This window comes from Penicillium subrubescens (genome assembly GCF_028828155.1).
Source record: "Penicillium subrubescens strain IBT 31985 chromosome Unknown utg000002l_segment0_segment0, whole genome shotgun sequence".
NCBI lineage: Eukaryota > Fungi > Ascomycota > Eurotiomycetes > Eurotiales > Aspergillaceae > Penicillium > Penicillium subrubescens.
The window spans coordinates 3,226,491-3,251,584 of NW_026643152.1; the positions used below are offsets into that span (position 1 = coordinate 3,226,491).

The 25,094-nt window shown below is 53.5% G+C and overlaps 6 protein-coding genes across 6 annotated transcripts; 3 read left to right on the forward strand and 3 right to left on the reverse strand.

Annotated features, from left to right (window-relative positions):
- Nucleotides 1-404: 404 nt before the first annotated feature.
- N7473_002545 (uncharacterized protein) lies at nucleotides 405-7,353 on the forward strand (the record flags this gene model as incomplete). The annotated part of the gene is made up of 6 exons (XM_057148485.1): nucleotides 405-510; nucleotides 874-945; nucleotides 1,275-5,008; nucleotides 5,233-5,469; nucleotides 5,527-7,179; nucleotides 7,240-7,353. 6 exons carry the CDS (start codon nucleotides 405-407, stop codon nucleotides 7,351-7,353), a joined length of 5,916 nt encoding a protein of 1,971 aa, XP_057012139.1.
- Nucleotides 7,354-8,621: 1,268 nt separating this feature from the next.
- On the forward strand, nucleotides 8,622-10,343 carry N7473_002546 (putative MFS transporter; the record flags this gene model as incomplete). Its single annotated transcript, XM_057148486.1, has 2 exons — nucleotides 8,622-9,634; nucleotides 9,698-10,343. The coding sequence occupies 2 exons, from the start codon at nucleotides 8,622-8,624 to the stop codon at nucleotides 10,341-10,343; spliced, it is 1,659 nt and encodes a 552-aa protein (XP_057012140.1).
- A 555-nt stretch (nucleotides 10,344-10,898) lies between these two features.
- N7473_002547 (uncharacterized protein) lies at nucleotides 10,899-15,106 on the reverse strand (the record flags this gene model as incomplete). The annotated part of the gene is made up of 7 exons (XM_057148487.1): nucleotides 10,899-12,056; nucleotides 12,170-12,241; nucleotides 12,330-12,705; nucleotides 12,881-14,048; nucleotides 14,111-14,373; nucleotides 14,439-14,990; nucleotides 15,090-15,106. The coding sequence occupies 7 exons, from the start codon at nucleotides 15,104-15,106 to the stop codon at nucleotides 10,899-10,901; spliced, it is 3,606 nt and encodes a 1,201-aa protein (XP_057012141.1).
- Nucleotides 15,107-16,023: 917 nt separating this feature from the next.
- N7473_002548 (SAPS family protein) lies at nucleotides 16,024-19,904 on the reverse strand (the record flags this gene model as incomplete). Its single annotated transcript, XM_057148488.1, has 3 exons — nucleotides 16,024-16,692; nucleotides 17,181-17,852; nucleotides 17,913-19,904. The coding sequence occupies 3 exons, from the start codon at nucleotides 19,902-19,904 to the stop codon at nucleotides 16,024-16,026; spliced, it is 3,333 nt and encodes a 1,110-aa protein (XP_057012142.1).
- Nucleotides 19,905-21,841: 1,937 nt separating this feature from the next.
- N7473_002549 (putative SNF7 family protein (Cta1)) lies at nucleotides 21,842-22,547 on the forward strand (the record flags this gene model as incomplete). Its single annotated transcript, XM_057148489.1, has 2 exons — nucleotides 21,842-21,907; nucleotides 21,963-22,547. The coding sequence occupies 2 exons, from the start codon at nucleotides 21,842-21,844 to the stop codon at nucleotides 22,545-22,547; spliced, it is 651 nt and encodes a 216-aa protein (XP_057012143.1).
- A 302-nt stretch (nucleotides 22,548-22,849) lies between these two features.
- On the reverse strand, nucleotides 22,850-24,655 carry N7473_002550 (NRAMP family metal ion transporter; the record flags this gene model as incomplete). The annotated part of the gene is made up of 2 exons (XM_057148490.1): nucleotides 22,850-23,663; nucleotides 23,736-24,655. The coding sequence occupies 2 exons, from the start codon at nucleotides 24,653-24,655 to the stop codon at nucleotides 22,850-22,852; spliced, it is 1,734 nt and encodes a 577-aa protein (XP_057012144.1).
- Between the last annotated feature and the right edge of the window lie 439 nt (nucleotides 24,656-25,094).

Here is a 25,094-nt window from a genome sequence, read left to right on the forward strand (position 1 = left end):
GCTGCACGATCTGGCAGATTCCTGCATGCGTCCGCTGGCATTGTTGTCCCTCATTTTTGTCCGTGCATCAGCTTGCTAGACCAAAACGGGTAAAGAACGAGACAGAGAAACAATTTCATTGGCTGACAGCCTCGATGCTTTTGTTCAGGCAGCAGTGACTCACGTGACGGACCACAGATAGCCGGTGCTGAGGTAAGCGTGCTTGCCCGAGCTGGCAAACTTGACCAACCTTGACTTTACTTTTCTGGCGCGTCCGCCTCCCTCTCTTCTTCTTCCTCATCGTCTTCCTTCACGCGCCACCACCCATTCGCCTTCGCTGCGACATCTATTTCATCCGTCAGTTCTCAACATCTGTTGTCGCCTCCTCTCTATGCAAGCATAAATCTTCGATCCCCACCGACACCATGTCTTTCGGCTTCGGAGGAGGAGGAGGAACTGGATTTGGCCAGACCAACCAGAGCTCTGGCTTCGGTACAGGCTCTGGGTTTGGAGCCACCAACACTAGCACAGGTAGGTCGCTCTTTCTTGCGCTCTGTTTTCCCTCGTCTGCTATTGCTTCATGGGATATGTGGGATGGGTACTGGGATACTCCGGGCTCAGCTCTTCCCCTCATCTCCCTGCTTTGTTTTTCTGGGCTCCGGGTTGGCAAAAGCCCTCAACTCTCCTGGGAGGGTGCTCCTGTCGTTGGACAACCCGCGACCGCGACGACACGCGCAAGGTCAACAATCTCTTCCATACTTGCCTACTTTGCTCGTGCCCACGGAATCTCCTGCGGACTCTTCCGGCGCTCAGCGACACCTCGACCAGAGAATGCGATGCAAGGGTGGACTTGAAATACAGTTGTCTGACACGCAATTCCACTCCGTCATTTAGGCTTTGGAAATACTGGTGGCGGGAGCGCCTTTGGCAACACGTCCAGTGGCTTCGGCACCGGCACTAACACAGGTACGTGCTCAAGAACGACTGAGCTTTGCGACTATTGCCTTTGCTTTTTTCGCTTTTCGCTCTCGCCTGGAAGTGGCCAGGGTTCCCGCATCGCCTGTGTTTGGTTGCAGTCACCAAAATAAAGCTCTTTGTGGAACCGGCTGCTTTGTTGTTGTGCGCGCAATCAATTCCAGCTTTCCCAGAGAATGTGGCCAACTGATGGCCCTCTCTGATGCTTGAGGAATTTGCATCTATGGATCCCAGTTATCCATTGAGCTGCTACTTGTTAATTGCTATTGCTTGGATTGACGTTTTGAATCTATTACTGACCTCTCTATTTTCTTCAACAGGATTCGGTACCAACACTCAGAATCAAAACACATCTCTTTTCGGTTCAGGAACTCAAAATCGCACTTCTGGATTCGGAACCGCCGCCAATACTGGCCAGGGTCTCTTTGGCGGCACCACCCCAAACACCAGCGCAACCTCTGGATTCGGCACTGGCACTGGGTTCGGAACTACCTCCACTGGCACCACTGGCTTCGGTGGCAGCGCCAACACTAATACTGGCTTGTTCGGCAACAAAACTGGTACTGGGTTCGGCACCTCGAACACGCCCACCACCGGCTTTGGCGCTTCTGGTACTACTGGATTTGGAGCAGGTGCGACCAACACTGGCTTCGGTGGAACAGGCACCGCCTTCCAAGGTGCGCAGACTTGCGAAGGCACCGGCGGTACTCCATTCAACCCATTCACTGAGAAGGACACCAACTCTTCCGTGACCAACCACTACCAGAGCATCAGTTTTATGCAACCTTACAGCAAGTTCTCTTTCGAAGAACTGAGATTTGCCGATTACCAACAAGGACGTCGTTTCGGTAACGCCAGCGGACAGCCTGGTGGCTTTGGTGCTCCTGCTTTCGGTTCTTCTACTGGGTTCGGAGGCCAACAGGCTACTACGGGCTTCGGTGCCAGCGCTACTCCGTTCGGTGGAGCTGCGGCTACTTCTGCACCGACCGGCTTCGGAACCACACAGACTACTAGTGCTTTCGGCACCAACAACGCCGCGACAAACCCTCTCTTCGGTGGCGCCAAGCCTGCAGCCTCGATGTTCGGTGGCGCAACTCAAACACCCCAGACGGGGTCCCTTTTCGGTGGTGGCGGCACCACAACTAACACCACCGGTGGATTTGGCGCTAGCACCACTACACCTAGCACTGGATTCGGCGCCAATACCGGCACCTCGCTCTTTGGTGGCAACCAGCAGCAGAATAAGCCGGCTTTCGGCGCCAGCACGACTGGCACTGGATTTGGGGGAGGAGGATTTGGTGCCACTCAGACTACAACTGCTACCAACCCATTCGGCAGCACCACTGCCACCGCATCGCCATTTGGTGCAGGTCAACAGCAGCAAGCCGCTGCTCCTGCCTTTGGTGGCTTCGGTAACACTCAGGCCCAGGCCCAAAAGCCTGCGACTGGCTTGTTTGGCGGCGGCGGTGGTGGTTTCGGAACTACCAACCAGCAGCAACAAACTGGCACTGGTGGCTTGTTCAATAACACTGCTGGCCAGACAACTACTGGCACTTCGCTCTTCGGCGGGGGCCAGGCTCAACAAACTCAAGCCCCAGGCTCGATGTTTGGTGGTGGCCAGGCTCAACAACCTGCGGCTGGGACTAGCCTCTTTGGCGGTGGCGCTCAAAACCAGCAGAAGCCCGGTACTTCGTTGTTCGGCGGTGGTGCGACTACTACTACTGGCGGCGGCGCATTCGGCAGTAGCTTTGGCAACACCCAAGCTCCGTCGACTACCGGTGGCCTGTTCGGTGGTGGTCAGGCTCAGCAGGCCAAGCCTTTCGGGGCGTCCACGACCTCCACTGGCGGCTTGTTCGGTCAAACTGCCGCTGGTCAAACTGGCGGGACCTCGCTCTTCGGTGGTAACCAAAGCCAGCAACAACAGCCTGCCGGAAACAGCATCTTTGGCGGCTCGCAGCCGGCGCAACAACAGCCGCAACAGCCTGTCCCCGGCAGCTTCCAGGCCTCGTTCCTTGATGCTAATCCCTATGGTAGTCAGTCCATCTTCTCCGGTCTTCCAAGCCCGATTGTGTCCTCCCCAGGCCCTCTGGCTACGCCGCTCTCCTCCAGCATCAAGCAAAAACAGCGAACCCCGCTCCCTGTCTATAAGATCACACCTAACGCGGCCAACCGGCTCATCACCCCGCCTAAGCGTCAGGGATACGGATTCTCGTACTCGTCCTACGGTTCCCCCTCGAGCACCACCAGCACTCCCGGCTCTGGCTTGAGCAGCAGTCTTTTGGGCGGCAGCGGTGGCGGTAGTCTCCGTGGTAGCATCAGCGGCAGCCTGGGTCGTAGCTTCAGCAAGAGTTACTCTACCAGCAACCTGCGCAAGTCTTTCATTCCGGATGAGGACAGTGTTCATTCTCCCGGTGCTCTTCTGCCCACCAGCGCTCGAGGCACCGGTGGTAGTCTCAAGCGCCTTACCATTGACCGCTCCCTGAGGAACGATCTGTTCTCACGCCCGACTAGCACCTCTCCTGCCCCCATCGCTAACGGCGATGAATTGCACTCGGCCGACAAGCTCAAGAAGAAGGTCAGCTTTGACTCCACTCCTTCCGGTAGTGAGGTAGTTCGTGTGGAATCCACCAGCCCTGAGCCCACTGCCGAGGAACTCGGTTTCCTCCGCTCTACCCGCAAGAGTGGCGCCATCGATGGCATTGATGGAGACCGTCCCGAGATGGAATCTGTCCGCCGGGATCTTGCCGTTGTCCCTGAAAACGCCGAGCCTACCCACGATGGCACCTCCATCAAGCGCCTTTCCTTCATTCCCGGTGGTGACCCCAAGCCTGGCGACTACTGGATGTCGCCCTCCCATGCCGAGCTTTCCAAGATGTCTCGTGACCAACTCAAGAAGGTTGTTGATTTCACTGTCGGCCGTCAGAACTGCGGTGAGGTTACTTTCAACGGGGCCGTCGATCTTACGGTTGTCGACCTTGACAACCTCTTTGGTGGTATTGTCGATATTGGCGTTCGCAAGATTACCGTCTACCCCGACGAGAGCGTGAAGCCTGCTATGGGCAAGGGTCTCAATGTTCCCTCTACTCTGCGCATCGAGAACTCCTGGCCCCGTGGCCGTGACCGCAAGAACCCGCTGCCTATTACCAGTGGCCCCCTCTTCGACAAGCACGTCGACCGTCTGCGCAAGGTGACCGATACCGAATTTGTCGACTACGAAACCGACACTGGCACCTGGGTTTTCAAGGTCCCCCACTTCACCACTTATGGCCTTGATTATGATGAGGACGAAGGTGAGAGCCTTGAGCAAAGCACTCTGGGTGCAGGCCCTGATGACAATCGCACTCCTAAGGCTCATGATGAACACCCCGCGAGCTTTGAGCAATCTGCGACTTTCTCCATCGACGAGTCGTTTGTTGGCTCAATGGCCGGTGTTGACGATGATACGTTCGATTTCAAGAAGCGCAAGATCGTCCCGGGCTCTTTCGGCAGCCAGGCTATGCAGGCTGAAGACGAAGATATGGGATCTGAAGTAGACACCGAGTCTTTTTTAGAGGAAGGCTCCGCGGGTTCAACTACTGAGCATGAAGATGACTTTGTCACCGAGAGCCAGCGATCTGGCGACTCGATAGTTGGATCTGATGAGGATCAGGCAATGGACATGGCGGGTTCCTTTCCCAATTCTCATCGCACCGTGGAGCAGGATGACGCCCAGAGCATTGACAGTGAACTGGACACAACCCACCCCATTCCCAGGCCCTTTGGCACCCCCGGCAAGCCACGCCTCGACCTGAGTGGCGACTGGGCTGAGCAGCTTCAGCGAACCATCAGCCCCCGCAAGCAAAACCGTGATGCGCTTCGTGAGATTCAGGCCAATGCCTTTACCGACCGGCCCCTACTAAGCAATGGATCACCGGCCGAGAAGACCACTGTTTCCCCGAAGAAAGGCTTCTCGACCAGCATCGACCTGATGAACTCTCTCTTCCAACAATCGCCGCGGAAGCCAAGTGCGCCCGCTACGCAAAAGGCGTCCAAGTCGCAGCCTAAGGGCTTTGAGGTTCGAGCTCCCTCCCTGCTTTACACTTGATTTTTTCTATTTTGTTTTTTACACCCTGATCTATCTCTTCGCTTGAAGGATTTGCATTTGTCATTATTCTCGCATTCCCTGCGCACATTAGCCTGTATCCCACTTCATCATGTATCTAGCACTGAACCCCCTCCCGCAGATAGTTAACCAAATTTGAGAAACTCTTTACTAAAATTCTATCTTCTCTTGTACAGTGGCCCTACAACAAGCAACCCAAGACCTTCGCCGGAGATTCGTCGCAAATGGACAAGACCGATGCTGCTTTCCACGAGTCCTTCAAGCCTCGCTGGGGTCCTATGGACTCGATCGTTTGCGCCAGAAATGACATTACCGGGCCTTTGTCTGAGAGCAACCAGCGCTGGAAGGAGCGTTTTTCTGTTTTCAGTGAAGGCCGAGACGTTGCTGTGTTGCAGTACGGCCAGTCCCGCACTGTGTGTATCAACATAATCCTCCCATGATGGAGTCAGAGCTGACCCTTAATTACGTAGTCCAATGATTTGCTAGAGGTGCAAAAGCAGCAGTCCACCATCCAGCGTGTTGACGGGACACCCCGGGTCCGCTTGGCCAAGGCTGACCTCCGTCAATTCGCCCTTGCCCCGGCTCAAGACGAGGAGCGTTTGGTGTGGCAGCTGGCCAACATCCTGTTTAATGACGACATAGAGGATGACATTTCTGCCGGTGTGCCACCGCAATTGCGGTCGAAATTTGCCCATCGAATTAAGAAGGACCGGCTGACTCGCCTTTGGGAATCCGTCATCCGTGGACGACACGCTCATGTGCTCGACTCAATTCGCTCGCCCGAGGAGCGAGCAGTTCACCTGCTTTGCTCTCACCGTGTTGATGAGGCATGCAAGACATTGGTTGATAGCCAGAACTTGCACTTGGCGACCGTGGTTGCACAGATTGGCCGCGATGCTACCTCGCGGTCCGACATTGCGAGTCAGATCGATGTCTGGCGCCAGAATAATGTTCTGTCGGAGATGACTGAACCTGTCCGTGCTCTTTACGAGCTTGTCGCTGGTAATGGTCTTCGGAGCGAAGGCAAGTCGGGAGGTGCGCTTGAGGACCGGGCTTCTTCCTTCTCCTTCACCGAGCGCTTCGAGCTAGATTGGTTCCAGGCATTTGGTCTTCGTCTTTGGTATGGAACCAATGAAGACGAGCCAGTCGAGGCTGCTGTTTCTAAGTTCCTTGATGACCTCGCTACTGGACTTGAACCTGCCTTCCCTTACCCTTCGCATCACGCTGGCACTCGGACAACCCTGCAACCTGGCTCGGATACTCTGGGTCGCGAGTCTCCTCTGTGGGTGCTTCTGAAGGCATACTCGGCGGCTAGTGGCCGTGCCAATGTTCCGCCTGTCCAGCTACCTGCGGCTCTGCTGCCGGAGTCTGTCTCGGGCGATCGCCTCACCAACCGCCTCTCCTTCCAGCTTCATCATGTTCTTGCTGCTGTTATCGGCCAGAACGAAGCTGTTAAGATTGATCAGACCCAGGTCGACCACTTGGTCTGGGACTACGCTTCTGAGATTGTCGCTGGCGGGGAGCTTGCTCCGGCGCTGTTTGTCCTTCTTCACCTCTCGCAGGCTGAAGATCGTAAGCGTGCCGTTCAGGATATCCTTGCCCGCTTCGGTGCCACTCTCCCCAATCCCACTGCCGAGGATGGATCGACTGCCGACCCTGCCTGGCTGAACCTCACCGCCGAGCTCCAACTTCCCGAATCATGGATCTGGGTTGCCAAGGCTCTGCACGCCCGCGATCGTGGTGACGCCACTAGCGAAGTCGACTACCTCATCCGCGGCAAGCACTGGAACGACGCCCACGCCACCTTCTGCAGTATCGTTGGCCCTACCGCCGTCATCTCTCGTGACTACCATACACTCGAGCGACTGGTTTCCGGCTTTGGTGATAGTCCCGAGCGCAAGATGCGCGGCTGGGCTTCTGGCGGTGGCATCTACGAAGATTTCCTGCGCTTGGCTACTGCGCCCCGTGGCCGGCGTGACCCCACCCGTCTGAGCCGTCTGGTGAATGCCCTTGTTGACATGGGCGAACGTACCCGGAATGCGAAGGGTTCCCTGGAAGAGAGTGTGGCTTTCAAGGAGATGAGCAGTGCTGTTGCTGGATGGATTACCCACGAGGATGTTCATGTTTGTGCTCCCAATTTTAATCACTTGTCTATCGATGCCGTTGCTAACTATCTCTTCCAGTCTGTCCAGTCCTCTGCCATCCTCGGTCTTCCCCTGAACGGCGACGCGCGTGTCCTGCAGACGGCAGAGATGAGCCGTCGCTATTACGGAATTATCATGGCGGGTGGTCAATAATGAAGGAGAAGATACCCTTGGTGATCGTAGTAGCCGTTCAGAAAAATTCTCTCAAAAATACATGGCCATCTACGCATTTGGTTATATGCTTGCATCGCTTCCCTTCGGTTTAGCGTTTAATTTCCCTTCTTCCCCCTGTTTGTCCTTCGATCTTCTCTTTTGTGTGATCTGAACCTGACATGACTGTATTGTACTTTACCAATCAATTAATCACTATTTAGTGGCATGGCTTTTCTACCGTAGATCTTTAGAGATACTAATGTAGATACAGCTTCGGCATAGAATCATCATCATCATCACATCATCCCATGTATCCCATGTATCCCATGTATAGACCACCCCGGTTCAGGTGCCGGAACCGGCATCGCTCTCATTGGCTGGAAGTATGAAAGTTGTATGAGGCAATCACCATGCAGCACTCTTTCCTCCAACTACCTTCGCTCCTTTCCTACTCATCCTCACAAGGGATCCCCAGTCTTTGCTTTGTTTTGATTCATGATCGCGGAAACCAAATATTCATCCCATCACGGCCTTGGTGCGTCTGGAAACAACGAGCCGTGGCTAGTCCTAACACAAAACACAGACCGCAGGGAAAGACTACACAAAGACCAACCAGCGGGTAAGTATGCTGCACTGATCGATATTTACCACCCGAGTGTTTCAAGATTCAAGAATCAAACGCGCCTATCCATCCCCAGATCTCAAGGAGATTCCACTGATCTCTTATACTTCAGCCATACTGTGTTACATTCACTCCTCGCATTGTCACGAGCGATTCATGCATGATTGGGTACACAGCCCTTTTTTCTACATCTGTACTAGCCTGCAGACCCCATTAAGCCGGTGCTAGGAAGGCGCAATCCACATCATTGATTCTTTTATCCTTCTTCAACAACTTCAGAGTTCGGCAGGAGGGGCGTATATCGCTTAGTCGGCGACGTCCTGCGGTCCCATCGCAAAATGAGGCAAGTCATTTCACCCCCAAGTTTTTTGCTTGTCATTCCCGTCCTCAAACGTTTCCCTGCACTGAAAGACCGGCATATCTCATTCTGCATCTCTTCTCATCGGCGCATTCTGCGCTTTGAATCCCTCAGGACTCGAGGACAACCGTGGTCGAGATGGACTCGATAGAGATGGACTCGACATCCCAGTTGCGCTGGAGTGTACCAGTCCATCCACGGTTTAAAGGACTCGATCCCAAACTCATACCTTCGCGTCCAAGTTACAGTGCTTATACATACCGCAGACCAGGTATCGAACTCGAAGGCATGCCCGGTCGTCCCAAGAACAGCAGCGACAACAACCGGGATGCTCGTGGCGCCGCCGCTGATGGAGACCAAACGGACATTGCAGCTCAGCGTACGATGGCCGAACCAGGACCAGACAATCGACCAGCTCATTCGGCCTTTGGCAGATACCAGAAGTTGTTCATTGTTGTGATGGTTACGCTGGCTTCGTTCTTCTCGCCTCTGTCCGGTCAAATCTACTACCCTGTTATGCCAACGCTTGTCAAGAACTACCACCTCACCACGGCACTGGTCAACCTGACTATCACCACCTACATGATCCTCCAAGGACTTGCGCCTAGTTTCATGGGGACTTTTGCAGACAATGGAGGTCGTCGTCCGGCATACATTATTGCTTTCGCCATCTATACAGCTGCGAACATCGGTCTCGCACTGCAGAATAGCTTCGCGGCACTATTAGTGCTCCGTTGTATTCAGAGCGCTGGGAGTAGCGGTACTGTCGCCTTTGGATATGGAGTCATCGCCGATATTGCGACTCCCGCTGAGCGTGGAAAGTACATCGGGCCAATGTCTGCAGGAGTGATGGTTGCACCGGCGCTGGGTCCTGTCATCGGTGGCTTGTTGGCCAGATTCCTCGGCTGGCGCAGTGTCTTCTGGTTCCTCGTGATCGTTAGCGGCGGATATCTCGTCGTCTATATGATCGCTATGCCAGAGACTGCACGGACAATCGTGGGAGATGGCAGGTTGCCACCAAAGGAGTGCTGGCGGATGTCGTTGGTCCAGTATTTGTCAACTCGACGACGTGAACGAAGTGAGACGAATCAAGAGCAATCTGAGCAACAGCAACGCTCGTCGAAGCTCAAATTTCCGAATCCACTCGCCGCCTTTGCCATATTGCTTGAAAAAGATGCGGTGATCATCATCTCATTTGTTGGACTAGTCATGTTCGGCAATATCGCCCTGCTAACGAGCACACCAAATCTGTTCCCGCGGCTTTACGGCTTCAATGAGCTTCAGGTTGGCCTGTGTTTCCTGTCAGTATATTCCCATAGGGCCCCATGACAAGCAATCCCCGAGCTAACTTGAAGAATATCTAGTCCCCTCGGCGTCAGCGCCTGCATCGGTGCCGTCACAAATGGCAAACTAATCGACTACAACTATAAACGCATTGCCCGCAAGCTCCACTTCCCCGTCGACCGCAAGAAAGGCGACGACCTCCGCAACTATCCCATCGAGCGAGCCCGTCTACAATGCGTCTTCCCCATCATGGCCCTCGGCTGCATAGCTTACATCCCATACGGATGGGCACTACAATCACACACAAGCCTCGCAGTCCCCCTCATCCTACAATTCATCATCGGGTTCTGCTTCATCGCCTCCCTGAATACACTCAACACCCTCCTGGTCGACCTCTTCCCGGACCGCGCTGCCACCGCCGCTGCAGCGTGCAATCTCGTGCGCTGTTGGTTGGGAGCTATCGGTGCGGCGGTGATTGATCAAATGCTGACAGGTATGGGATGGGGGTGGACATTCTTTTTCTTGGGCTTTTGTATGGCTGTTGCGATGGGCTTGCTTTGGACCGAGTTGGTGTATGGTATGGGCTGGAGACAGACTCGATTGGATGCGATTGAGCGGAAGAAGGCTGAGCGAGCGGCAGCACTGGCTGATGCTGAGGCTCAGGTTGGCATGAAGAATGATCCGGGTCAGGACGTGAATGTCGAGGTCAATGAGCGAGATAAGTGAGGGTATCTTTTATTAAGTGGCTTGTTCTTTTCTTTCCAGATTGCTCGGCACCACGGTGACTTGAAGCTCTGGATTTGCTGTTTGATTACCTGCGCTGTTCTTTCTGATGAGATGCTACTGCTACTGCAGTAGCTACTATGGGCTTAACCAAGTATTATTGCACCTGCATACCTTTACCATCCCATCTTATCATCCAATTCTTCACTTTTTCTACTCTGCAAGAAATAAAGAAGACATAAAATGCATCAATTTGCTACCGACTGTACATGGAAGGAAAAAGACCTAGACGCGACAGGAAGGGGATCGAACAGGAAAGAGATATAGGAAAAATAGTAGAGACAACCTCTCCAAGCAACCAACACCAGCCGGGTCCTCGAAGACGAGGAATTGATTACCAGCTAGCCAAGGAAGCGAGAGGTTCATAAAAAGGAGATCTAGATCTTAGAAAAGAATACCGGATCCGTTCCTGCATCGTTTTTTAGAGACAGGATGAGTTGAGGGGTGTTGTGAAAGAGGCAGAGGTGGAGAGAGAATAAAGTGCTTTTTTCATCGGTTTTACATGCCAGGGGAGATCAGCTTGCCCTCAGCACGGGCTTCAGGCTTCCAGCCACCAGCGAAGGGAGCACCGCCAATCTCCTTCTCGTACTGGCGGATGCGAGCCTCCAGTTCGGGACGGAAGTGGCGGATCAGACCCTGAATAGGCCAGGCAAAGGCCTCACCCAGAGCACAGATGGTGTGGCCCTCGACCTGCTTAGTGAGCTCCTGGAGCATGTCGATCTCACGCTCACGAGCGTTACCGGTCTCCATGCGCTGCATCATCTGCATGGTCCACTTGCTACCCTCACGACAGGGGGTGCACTGACCGCAGGACTCGTGCTTGTAGAAGGTGGACAGACGGGAGATGGCGCGGATGATGTCGGTGGACTTGTCCATGACAATGACGGCCGCGGTACCCAGACCGGACTGCGAGTCCTTCAGGGCGTCGAAGTCCATGAGCTGGTTATCGGCGACGGACTTGGGGATGACGGGGGTGGAAGAACCACCGGGGATGACAGCCAACAGGTTGTCCCAGCCACCACGTACACCACCACAGTGCTTCTCAATCAGGTCGCGCAGAGGGATGGACATTTCCTCCTCGACGGTGGCGGGGTTGTTGACGTGACCGGAGATACAGAACAGCTTGGTACCGGCGTTACGCTCACGGCCGAAGGACGAGAACCAGCTGGCACCGCGGCGGACGATGGTGGGGACAACGGCGACGGTCTCAACATTGGTGACGGTACTGGGGCAACCGAACAGACCGACAGCAGCGGGGAATGGAGGCTTCAGGCGGGGCTTGCCGGCCTTGCCCTCAATGGACTCGATGAGCGAGGTCTCCTCACCGCAAACGTAGGCACCCATTCCGCGGTGAATGTAGACGTCGAAATCGTAGCCGGTGCCGCAGGCGTTCTTGCCGATGTAGCCCGCAGCATAGGCCTCGTTGATGGCCTGCTGCAGAACGGTAGCCTCCTGATAGAACTCGCCACGGATGTAGATGTAGGCGGCATTGGCGTTCATGGCGCGGCCGACAACCAAGCAACCCTCGATCAGCTTGTGGGGGTCCTTGCGCATAATCTCGCGGTCCTTGCAGGTACCAGGCTCGCCCTCGTCGGCGTTGATGACCAGGTAGCGGGGGCGGGGGTCCTTGTCCCAGTCCTTGGTGTTCATGAACGACTAAATTGCAGCGAAGAGAGATATTCGGTTAGAAACTTGTCCACACAAGGGCCATCATATGCTTGATATCAACAGCGCCCCGATTGGGTCTGAGTCCACTCCATCCCACTTACGTATTTCAGTCCAGAGGGGAAACCAGCACCACCACGGCCACGCAGACCAGAGGCCTTGATCTCAGAAATGAGCTGTTTTAAAAAGACACAACGTTAGCACAACAGATACCACGTCGCCGAGCGCACCCGACCTCCGAAACAAGCAAGACACTTAACGCACCCAATCGTCACCCTTCAGCACGATATCCTTCGTCCGGTGCCAATCACCACCATACTTCATAGACGACTTCAAGTCGGGGCTGTGGTGACCGTAAAGGTTGGTGAAGATGCGGTCCTGGTCCCGGAGCCCGCCATAGTGCCTGACGGGAGGAGCCTCCTGCACGGTCGCGAACGAGCGGGCGGCCGCCCCCTGGGCGCGGAGGGAGCGGCTCGAGAGGGAGACGAGGGTGGAGGTGGAGGGAGCCGCCGCTCGAGATATCATGATGGCGGATTGGGACAATGGCGTGGAGAGGATCAATCGGTTCTCTGGAGAAGAGGGAAGGGGGAGCTCAACGGCAATTCCTGCGCTTGCTGAACGATCCGCCATTACGTGAGCGCTGATTGGGGGAGAGTCACGTGGTGTCCATCCAGATTTGCTGAGTCATTGGTCGGTTCCCGATTCGGTCATGACGCAACTTCCTTTTTAGGTTTATCTTATACTTCTTGATATCAATTGTGTTCTTTGGAATTCATGCTTTATTCCTGCTATTCTTCTACTCTTGCGGGACATACAAACATCCCAGCTTTGGCAAACCCGGATTCTCCGTCACTAACACCTGCAGCGGCTCGTGGGGAATCAACATCATCTCAGCCTCGGCCACATTAAACGACCAGGCTAGCCAATTCGAATCCAGCCATCCACTTTCTTCAGACAGCCACTGCACTCCATCTTGAGCTGCCCATGACTGTGCCTGATTGCCCTGGACAAACTGGCTCAATTGATCCATGGCTCCACCAGTGGCCGACGGGACAGCAGACATCGGATACTGCTCCACCAAGAAGTCCACCCATCGAGTGAGCCGCGAAGACAAGTGTGGTCGTGCTTGGGGCGATCGCCCAGTTGCAATCAACAAGCAAATCGCCAGAGCAAATATGGCCTGCGGGTCAGTCTGCAACGCTGAGACCTGCTGACCAGCTTGTGAAAGCACATGATTGAAGCACTCCCGACTCGCCGCCTGCATATCAGCCGGTAGTAGACTAAATAGCTCTCCCAGTCGGAACAGCTCTCCGTGCTTCTTGAGTAATGATTTCCGCTCCAAGATGCGCACACGAATTCTGGATAATGTCTCGGCTGGGAAGTGACCCTCTGGAATTTGTGACATGTGCTCATTCAAGAGAGTCTTGATATCCTCCCAGGTTTCGCCGCGGGTATGTTCTCGCGCCCGGGCAAGAGTCCATGTAACGATGACTAGCGCGGCCTTGTCGAGTGTAAGCAGACCGTTGCGGTAGATCTGGGCAAAGGTCTGTTTCAGGTTCGCAGGCTGCAGCTGACGGTCTTGTCCAGTAGCTTCAAGCATCATGATATGGGAGATAAGCTCGAAGCTGATCTGTGATAGAGCTGCCAGGGTGCTGTGGCCATTTCCGTAGGCTGCTGGGATTGATATGGCCGATTCGGTGATTTCGATCTGTTTGCGCTCGCGCTCGTTGGCGTGCATGATGGTCAAGGAGTTGAAAAGGGCTGGTGAGAAGATAGAGTGCTCCATAGCAGTATCAGGTCCGAGAAGGGGGTAGAAGACATTGAAGATGTAGTAATGATCCTCCTTGTTGTTGGCCACCTCGGGGAACATCTCCACCTGACGTTTCTTGGCTTTGCTGAGATGGCTGTCTGGCTTCACACCCAGCTTGACGATGCGGTAGTCTGTTGGGTTGTTCGGGAGACAGAAGCCGTAGTTCATGAGTACTGAGCTTTGTTAGCATGCCTGTTCATAAGTTTCAGTCTTCAAAGGGTAGAAGATCACCCACATTGTTCGTTGTTTCGAGGTCCATAGTTGTTGGAAATCTCATGACCTGGACCGACCTCCTCCAGAACGACCATCCCAATATCTGAAGTTCCTGCCCGCCACTCAACCTTGGCCAGCGGCCGGTGATTGGGAAGGTCAATAAGTGGCAGAAGTACTGACACACCACTATCTTCCGCAAGCTTGGAAGCCTCAACAACACTAGACAGAACCTTGGGCGAGAATGCTCGAGAGGAAATAATAGTCGAAGCCCACAAGTACAAATCCCTAATCAATCAAGCCCAATTAACACCTCCAATCTTCATCCAAATCGAGGCCAGGCGTCAACTTACCACGTATACTCCTCAAGCCCTTCAAACCCAACCTCCTCCAACTTAGACACACACTGCTCATACCTCTCATCCCAAACCTGATACCTCTGCACCGCCGCCTCGGGAATACCAGTACCCTGGATCCAATCCACATCCTCCTCCCCAAAGAACAGCGGCGTATTCAACTCTCCCGGCTGAGGCAAAGTCCGCAAATACGGATACCAGAAGCCCTGCGGACCACGCAGGAACTGGCCCATCAGGAAGAAAGTGAAGGTCTCCTCAACGGCCACGGCATCGATAAAAGCCTGCGGCAGCTCGACGCCATGTTTGGGGAAAGTTGCTTGCGGGGTCTGGAATCCAATGGCGTTGAAGTAAGTCATTGTTACGCCTATGGGTGTGCTGAGCACTTTGGTTTCCTTGCTGATGTGTTCGGGCCAATCGCCCTTGACTTGGACGTGGACCCCGCGCGAGGTATCCTGCGCGACACGGACACAGTCATTGAGGGAGCCACCTTGGCTGATTATCCAGTCTACAAGCTCCATATGGGCTTGTAGAGAGTGGCCGCTGTCTTGTCTGTTGTGTCTAGTTAGTCTGATGTTGCTGGACTAGAGTCTCTGGTATATAGCAATGTGGAGTGATAGGCTAGGGATGAGTGGAATTGAAAATGCTTACTCAGTGGACGATGCCATGCTGTTAACACCTGCTCCTTCCGATATTCAAATATGTCTATATGTGTTAACCACAAATGAGATGAGCCAGAGTTGCTGAACGAAGGGCAGTGATATCATTGCTCGTTGAAAAGATTCGGTGGGATGGGTGGGGCCCACTTTAATTTTCCCGATAGAGTGCAACACGCCGTTATGTCCTGCTGCCTACAGGCAAGTCAACATCCAGTTTATCTGAATTACAAGAGAATAAATTGTGATTCTCCGCTGTTCTTGTACAACTTAAGGAGTGCTTGATGCTCAAATGAATTACGTTGCTCATGTACTATATTGTGTTACCTAGACAGCACCTAGTGGAAGCGCAACTATGTGCTAGCATTTCAATCCGGCCGAAATCTCATGAATAAAACATCAATTGACTTCTCTAATTCAACTATCGTACAAGGGCATCATGATCCACCGCCATCAGGAAATCAAAAACAATCAAACTCACCCCCTCCCGCAATGCATGCGACGGCTCAAAAAAAAGCACGAAACAAGCTCACCCCATGCGGACCTGCAACCTCAGAAGACAAAAAAAGAAGCAAAACGAATCATCATAATGCAGCCCTCCCCAAGATTGACCAGAAGATGGAAACATATATACAAATGCCATGACACGACTAGCAGCATGGATGTAAGCATCCCCGACTGACGAGAAACAAGCAAGGGGAAAGAAGAAAGCGAGAGAAGGAAAAGCGCGGCAAAGAAAACAAGAAAGGGCAAAACAAAAACTTGACCACTAGAAAGACAGCGGTTTCTTTCGGAATGGAAGGGCATGTATCAAGCGGCATCGTTGCAGGTGTATCCGAGTAGGAAAAAACAAAATGATGATGGGTGCAAAATGCACAACAAAATGGACGCGAAGGGGGAATATCAGATCAGAAAATTGGAAGCCCGGTCTAGTTCGAGGTGGAAGATTTGCGGCCAGGGACAAGGATCTCTACCAGGCCGTCGTCTTCACCGTCACTGCTATCGTCTTGGTCATCATCGAAGTGGGAACTGACTGCCCGCGGCCGACGGAACCCGCTGTATCGCGTCTGGCCGGGGAGGTTAGAGTAGCCCAGGGATTCGTTGATGATGGCTTCATCTTCATCATCCGAGACGACCATTCCACTGCCACTGGGTCCAACCATCTCACCCATCTCATCGTCTTCATCTTCCTCGACTTCGAGAGGGACGCGAATGCGTCGTCGCACGCCTTCTGCGCGGTCACCTTCCTCGTCGGAGGAGTTGGTGGAAAGCGAGTCAGGCGGGCTGAACCCAGACTCGGGGAATGCGGAGGAGAAAGTCTGATCCGCATTAGACGCGAAGTCGGTGTTGGGGAACGCCGAGTTACCACCTTCGGCGTCATCATCAATTCCTGCAATGATAAAGGGGTTGGAGGACCACTCCCGACCTTCGCCCTCGGCATTTCCATCCTCCCCGACGCCTGCGTTTTCAGACGCTTGCTGTTTCTGGGCCGCCAGCCGTGCTGCTAGCTGACGCCGAGCCCTGGAGGGGCCCATACTCAGCGGGGCAGGAGGGGGCGGCAGAATAGGAATAGGTTGGCTGGTAGAGTTTTCAGAGACCTGCAAAGTTATAAGTTAGCAAGCGATAGACATTTTGGAGGGGATAGTGCAAGGCAGTAGATTGGGACATGGGTTCCATGACCGCGAATCAGCTCGACAAACAAGTCGGCTGTGTATAGAACAGTAGATATAAGGTACAAGGGGAGGAGAGACAACTGGGATTCCGTCCAGAATGGGAACCAAATGCCAGGGAGGGAATATCGCATCGAGCAGATTGCGCATCCACAGGACAATGAACATAATGAGCCAAGCAAAGGAGGTGGGAAGGGGTGCAGAAAGAGTATAATCTGGTAGCAAAACTGAGTGCAAACCCAATAACTGCAGGACAGCACAAACTGTTTGCTCCTAATCAAAACTCTCACCACCCTTCCCAGGCCAGCCTTATTCCTGGATTGTATCTAGCGATCAAAGAGAATAGAACATGGAAAGTGAGGGATAGGAATCGCGTCCGACGATTATACATCGTCTGCCGAAAGGTTGGTACCCACATTCTCGGATTCGCCATGGTCGGCACCGCCAGCATCTCGGTCCTCCTGATCTTCCATCTCTTCATCCTCGTCATCGCTCGAGCTAGCAAAGCCACTCAAAAGCGAAGTACCACCGAATGCTCCACCAGAAACACTACCCTGGTTGATTTCAAAGCCCTGGAAGGTTGAGCCGCCAATTCCGCCGTTCAATCCGGCATCAGCCAAGGCGGAGGAGTTGTTGTTGAACCCATGGTTAGAGGTGGAAGTGTTCATTGCGGTTTGACGAGGCCCGACAGCCATGTCTGGCCGTACCCCACCCAGGATGGCGTTATCACGTTCCCGAGTCTCCGAAAGGGTCTGCTCGACGTAGTCTATCCAGTCTGGATTCAGAACCGACTCCATGACGGCACGTGAGAGCAGCTCTGGCGGGTGACGCTCGCTGAACTTGACGACCTCCTCGGCGACAAGAGTCAGGTGGCCCATGTAGCCGAGGCGGATCTGCTTGGTGCGTTGGACCTCGTCGCTGCGCTTTTGGCCCTCAACAATGGCATTCGTGATTTGACCAATTTCGAAAACATTGATGGCCAAAGCTCGGTTGTATCCACGCTCCATGGGGCCGTTAAAGACCTGCTGGACCACATCATATACAACATTATGGAGGAAGTTATTCCAGGGGAATCGGAAGAAGAAGCCCTAGAAAACATATGTTAGAAAGGAGACTGCTAGGAGTAATTAACATCTGAGTGAACTCACCAAAATGGTTGGCACCACTTTGTTCTCGACAAACATGATCTTCAAGAAATCTCCAACCACAGGACGGCCATCCGTGTCATACTGGATGTACTGCTCAGCAAGGTCCTCAGCGCCACCATCATTGGCGGGCTGGGATTCTTGAGTTGGCTCAGTAGCGCCTTCTGCTTGAGCAGTAGAATCTGACCCCGGCTCCTTCGCCGCAAACAAAGGAGGAGGAACATCCTCAGGCTGTGGAGTTACAGACACATCCTCCTTGTGAGTTTCTGTAGATGCTTGCTGCTCCTGCGGGGATTCGTTTCCAATCTCCATTTCACCAACTTGGTCAGTCAGACCGGTCGTCGGGGTCTTGGGCGATGACGGGACGTTTGCGTCTGCATCTGTCTTTGGTGTTTCCACAGCCGACTCAGAGGTTGACTCAGAAGGCTGTTGCGACTCTGATTGCAAGTTGGATTCCTTCTCCTCGCCCTTCTTGCCAACCAGAACGCCAGAGGCACCGACGTCCTCGAAGCCCTCGTCCTCAACAACCCGAGCTTTGAGAGCCTCGGGCGATCCAGTGTCCATAACCGAACCATTGGTGAAATCAGCAGTGGTATCATTGTAGTCCATGCCGGACTGCTCATCCCGATGTGGGTTGAACACACCCTCACGGATCAACCTATCGCGCTCCTCATTGCGATGCCGCACATAGTCCTCGCTGCCAGGCTCGTTCAAAAGACCCATGTTACTGCAATGGAGTAGTTCCGCCATCAACTCGCACGCCTTGAACCGATCAAAGCCAAGCGGCTCAATACTGGCGCCCCACGCGGAATTCAAGCGACCCCGGTCAACAGACTTCAGGGAAGTACCGTCGTGTACCGCATGCTTGGAGCTCTGAATAAGGGTCATGAAATCGGGGATATGCTGCGCAAAGAGACGAAGTAGGTGTCCGAGATAAATTGGATCGTAAGGTGTCGGCATAGATTCGGGACCACCCATCTGCTCCGGGTCATAGTCGGAGTTATTCTTGCGAATGACTTCGATGACGATACCCACACCCACTGTCAATGGGTTGCCACCCTTCAGCATCGCATTGATCAGTTGTTGCACACGCTCAGGCGAGACAAGTTGGCGGGTCAGGCTGTTAGGACCAATGCAGGACTGGTCATTTGGGGTCGCATTTGCAGAGATGGTAATGATCGCCTTCAGGAAATCACCGGCCGATGTTTGCACAGACCCTGGGTGCTCTGGGGCCAGGAATGAAAGGAGGTTTGGAATCAAATCCTGCGACTGCAACCAGTCCACCGTGCCTTGGCCGCCTTCGGCCTTTTCCAAGCTAATAATTTTCAACAAGAGATCCATGACCATGGGATTATCGACGTGCTGCAGAAGTGCAGCCACAATTCCGTCCAGCGACTTCAGGAATTCCAGCATCTCTTCCGTCTTCTTATCAAGTAACGTCTCGTTCACTTTGGTAAAGTAGCTAGCCTGCAGGGAGTCCAACGGAGCGGGCCGTCGGAGGAAGCCCCAGAAGTCGCGCAGATAAGCAGGGTTGGTCATCATGGATTCCAAGATAGACCAGGTCTCTGAGGAGAGAATTTCGCATGCCACGTAGGCATGCTTCAGGCGGGCCTTCTCAACCTTTTCCAGATCTTCCGGGTCTAAAACATCCTTCAGTGCGTCAGACTCCTTCCCGGCCTTTTCTTCCTTGTCCTCGGCATCAGTCTGGTCTGTCGGCGCATCGCTTTCGCCGTGAGTCGGGGAGGCATGCTTTTCGTGGGAATCGTCGTCATCATTTTCGTCGTCGTCATTCACCAAGCTCGGTGCGGTGACATAGTCCATAAGCCGTTTCAAGACATGATCCTCGCGCAGATATTCTATGAGTTTTGTATTATGCTGTTTCAATTCCTGGATAATCTCTGGCTCATCCAGCAGGTCCTCGAGGGTGACATCAGGTTTGTCGAGCAGGGTATCGATGGTGGAGATACTTGCATATCCCCCAAAACGCCAGAACATGATGGAGTGTATATCCGGGAAGCACGATTCATGGGATGGTTCGTTTCGTCAGGCTCCGAGATATCGTAACGGAGTGTTTTTAAGGTACACGAAGGTAATAGGGTGGTTGGGGTGTAGAAGGAAGGAGACGGAGGAGGGGGTTCCCGCCAGCAGGGCGATACACCGAGTGTGTCCACACACAAGAGGTGGTCGCGGCAAGGTCCAGTGGGGTCGAGAGGAGGGAATCTCGATCGTCGCGCTCCCGGAGAGAGATCGAGGTCGGATCGCAATATGGGCCGAAGCGAACCCGGCGCTGTAGTTGGGAGGTCAGCGATCACGACTGGGCTGGTTGCATCAATCACGGAGCTGATGATTTGTGCACCGGAAGGCGGCTTGGTCTTGACCTTTTGCACGGGGATAGGTCCCCACGAGACGAGGCCTTGAGGGGGCAGCAGGATCAGGTGGGGAGTAGCAACAATCCAGACAGGCTTAATCGCCACGTACCTTCAATTAAACAGAGAGTGACGAAGAGGGAGAGGGCAGGATATCGGACCTCCCGTGGGTTGGATTGGGGTGTGGAAGGAGAAGAAACGGGAGTGAGCCAAAATGCGGGCGGGAATGCAGGACTCAGCGCCGGTCCATCAAGGAGAGACGAGAGGGTTAAGTACTACGATCGGAGGGAACTAATCGAGCAAGATGAAGCTAATAGATTATTGCTGAGTGGTTGAAGTAGTAGTAAAAGGAATAGTCGGGGATCACAGGGTGTAATCATCATCAGTCATCGACTCGGTTCCCGACTTGGTTGCCCTACTGGTTCCTTGACTAGTGATGTCTCTTCTACCCAAAGGCCTCAAGGCGGGGGTCACAGTCCCGACCAGCCGCGATAAGCACGCTATACATAAAGCCATTCTTCACAAATCTGCTTGGTTTTTCTTTTCTTTATAGACTTTTGAGTTTGTTTAAATGTGAAGGCTTGAGTCTCTTGCGCCCGTTTACGATCTACTATCCGGTTTGTGAGACAAGGTGCTTTGTTTCCTCTACATACCACCTCGAGAGGGGGAGAATTCGGCGACAATTATATCGCACTCAGTCACCCATATTAGTCTCCTAATTGGCAATGAGGCCAGAGAAAGGGCTTCATGGAAATCGCCGAAACCTATTGCCAACAGATCTGACTGGGCGGATTTGGTTACCAGCAGTCCAAGATCGCGTTTCAGCATCCGGTCATCTGGGTTGGGCACGATGGGGTACATAGTACCTCGCATACTATGCTGACTGCACCGTGTGCAAAGTTCCGAAATTTTGCACGGTCCAATAGACTGAATGTCTGTCCATCGGCTGACAATGTCGGATGTTCCCAGCAGACTGGTCGAAGTATAGTCAGTGGGAGCATCCTACTGTACATGTATATCAGAGGACTGTAGCTGGAAGTATATGCATTCGAATCCTTTCATTAAAGATAAACTTTGAACACAGGTGCTAAGGACCCCAAAATTTACCACATGATGACGAAGAGATATGTTTAGAATAGGAGCGTAGAGTCTATGCTAGTTAACTTAACCTAACTATACTGTATTTAGTTAAATAGTTAACTAGTGATCGTGTCATTATTAATCTTCAGCTGCACTAAATTCCGCCCTCTGCCTGGTAGCTATCACGTGGCTCTGTCTTCTAGTGATTCATGCCTTAGGCCCCAAGGCCCCACTGACGTCGGCCCTCCGCATTATCCATCGCATTATCGGTGCCTGTTGACCGAGAGATGCACGGGATTCCCTAGACAAGCAACTACAACTCTCTGTCTCTTTTTGCGCTATCGAGATAGCTCACCGCCACACTCCTCGGTGACCCTGGTCACTCTGACCACCTGCTAGGCAGCAGAACGGGGATTCCCCCACCATTCATCACCACCCTTTCCACCCTCCGCTCTTGCCCCTCTCTGAGGCCGACAATCAACCACCATGAATCGCCTTTTCGGCACCAAGAGTGCGGCTCCCAAGCCCACTCTAGACGGTGCAATCTCCAAGGTACATCTTCACTCCTCCCCTCATGAATCCCATAAACTAACCCCCCACCCACCAGGTCGATGACCGCATCTCCAGCATCGACGTCAAACTGACCGCCCTCAACTCCGAACTCTCCACCTACCAAGCCAAACTCTCCAAAATGCGCGACGGCCCCGGCAAAAACGCCCTCCGCCAAAAGGCCCTGAAAGTCCTCCAACGCCGAAAACAATACGAAGCCCAGCGGGACCAACTCTCCCAACAATCCTGGAACATGGAGCAAGCCGGCATGATGCAGGATAATCTCAAGAACGTGATGACGACCGTCGACGCCATGAAGACGACGACCAAGGAATTGAAGAAACAGTATGGCAAGGTCGACATCGATAAGATTGAGCAGATGCAGGATGAAATGGCCGATTTGATGGAGGTTGGTAATGAGATTCAGGAGAGTATCTCGCGGGCGTATGATTTGCCGGAGGAGGTGGATGAGGCCGATCTTGATGCGGAGTTGGAGGCGTTGGGGGAGGAGTCGTTGTTTGAGTCGGAGATGGGGGCGGATGCGGTGCCGAGTTTCTTGCAGGATGAGGTTGCGCCGCCGCAGTTTATTGATGAGCCGCCGGAGCAGGCTAAGGTTAAGGAGGCTGCTGGTGGGATTGGCTAATACGATTGGGATTGACACTCGTGGAATGCCCATATTGAAGGGCTAGGAGTTTGTTTTTTGCTGGAGTTATGTCATTAGTTTTGTTCTTTATACAAGGACTGCCGTCTTGGTCAAGGCGAGATCGGTGGTTTCTCATGTCACGCATTCAGAGATATCATATGCAGCGCTAAATTTATTGTCTATCTATGGGGACATGCAATGTAGAATACGCTATGCAATAGTGGGAAGGGGTCAGCAACCAAAACCCTCATGCAAACATGCTTTGGGACGTAAGCCAGACAAGGAATGGCCATGTCCTCGGCCTAGGCCTTGCCCATGCCGACAAGCACTAGCAAGGCCACATTCATTACGGCAATAAGAAGCCACACGAGCCCAGCAACCAGAGAGGTAAACCAAGAATTGCGCATGGACACTTGCTCAACCCGGACATCACCTTCGCCTTCAGCTGTCTGCTCAGTTGCGACGGTCATGTATTTACTGAAACATGTGAACCAGATGAGCGGAGCGGAGACGAATGGCAGGATAACGCTGAGGCAAACCTGGCTGGCGGTTAAGGTCTTGTCAAGGCCTTCCTTACCAACCGCTGCCGCAATGATGATACTGGGGATGATGCTGATGCACCGGGTAATAAGTCTTCGCAACCAGGGCTGGATGCTCCAGTTAAGCATGCCTTCACTGACCATCTGGCCGGCCATAGTACAGACAATGCCGGCTGAAATGCCGGAGAGGAGTAGAGCCAACGCAAAGACTAGCCCGGCAGCTGGAGATATGGAGGTGGAAAGGAGGTCGTGGATACCGAACAGGTCGGCATCACTTCCACCCGGGACATCGTAGAGGGAGGCGCCCGCAACGATGAGAATCGCACTGTTGACAAACAATGCAAAAGTGAATAGGGACAGGGCCAATTCGATGATGGAGTATTTCATGCAACCGCGAATGGCATGGAGGGTTGGTCGGTACTCAACTTGACCGCCAGTGCTGCCCAATGGCACGGTAGACTCAACATATCCTGCAGTGACATCAAAGTCCTTCAGTCGAGATTGAACCACTCCACTGCCCAAGAAAAGGGAATGCGGCATGACCGTGGCGCCAAGAATACCGCAACTTTGGTAAAGACTAAAAAGTAGATTAGTTTCATGCTACTGTCGATCTCTCCTAAAGAGCTCGTATCGAAATGATCTCACTTACCCTTCCGATTGCACAATAGCAGACGACGGGAGGTAACCCCTAAAAACTTCCCCCACGGATTGATTCTTGATGAGGGATAGCTGAATGCAAAAGCAAATCACCACACCAAGTACCAAAGCCATCACGAAGAACTCAAACAGGCGCAAGCCCAGCATGGACCCATTTGGTCGCCAGAACAGCAATAGGAAGAAGACATCCACGAGGGTGATTGCACACCCCGCGACGAGTGGAATGTGCAGAAGCAAGTTCAGCGCAATCGCAGAACCGACCACCTCTGCAATATCGGTGGCAATGATCGCCCCCTCGGCCATAATGTATAGTATAATGACCAGCCATCGGGGGAGGTGCTCGCGACAATTCTCCGCCAGATTGAGGCCCGTCACCGAACCCAGCTTAATACACAGAGATTGTAAAAGGACCGCAAAGAGGTTGGACAAGAGAACGACGAACAGTAGAGCGTATTTGAATTGTGCGCCGGCGCCGACATCTGTGGCATAGTTTCCCGGGTCGATATAGGCGACCGCAATGAGGAATCCGGGGCCGATGAAGCGGCCGAATTTGACCAGAGTGCGGACACAATGCCGCGCAGAGTCAGAGAATGAAAAATTAGAGAAAGGACGGCGAGGTGATCCGCAGGTCCTCGAGGGTGGTTCGCACCCCGAGGCCGCTACGGTCACTTCGCCGTCCGGCCGTTTCTCTATTGCAGGATCCTGATTTTCCAAACTCTGCGGTCGCGGATCGATGGCCATGGTATCGTCGCCGGCGGCGCTCCCCGTCCCAGCGGCATGTTTGCGATGGACTCGTGCGTTTGCAAGACCGTTGAAGTCGTTACGGGTCGTCGTGTCTGGGCTAAAGGGAGGTGGGTTTTGGTTCCAGCTTGGGTTGTCGAGGGTATCGTCGGTTCGCGAGGGGCAGTTCATGGTGGCGGGGACGGTCTGGCACCTGTTTTTTGCTGTCTCTGTCGCTAGAGGAAGATGCAAGTTAATAATGACCTTGCAGCGTCGGGTGTAAATCGCCGATCGAAGGTATCGGGACGACAATGAGAGCCGAGTACCCTGTGGAGGGTCCGGGTCCGCCCGACTTTCGCGATGGTTACAAGCGGCGTAGTGCCCAGGAGCCAATAACTCTATGACGGGCGGGTCTGATCTTGTCTGGAACTGTCGATTGCGCACACACCAGTACGTAAGGGAGCCCGAGATGAGCTAGGATAGACCATGTAGGTCTCGATTTGTTGATTTGAAGGTGCTGCAGGCTGGAACAGGTTGGAATGATCGCCCGCCTTATCAAGCTTAAGGAGGGGCGTCGCAAACGGCAGTCGGTGGATCGCGGGCCAGTTCCACCAGACCCGGAACACGGTTG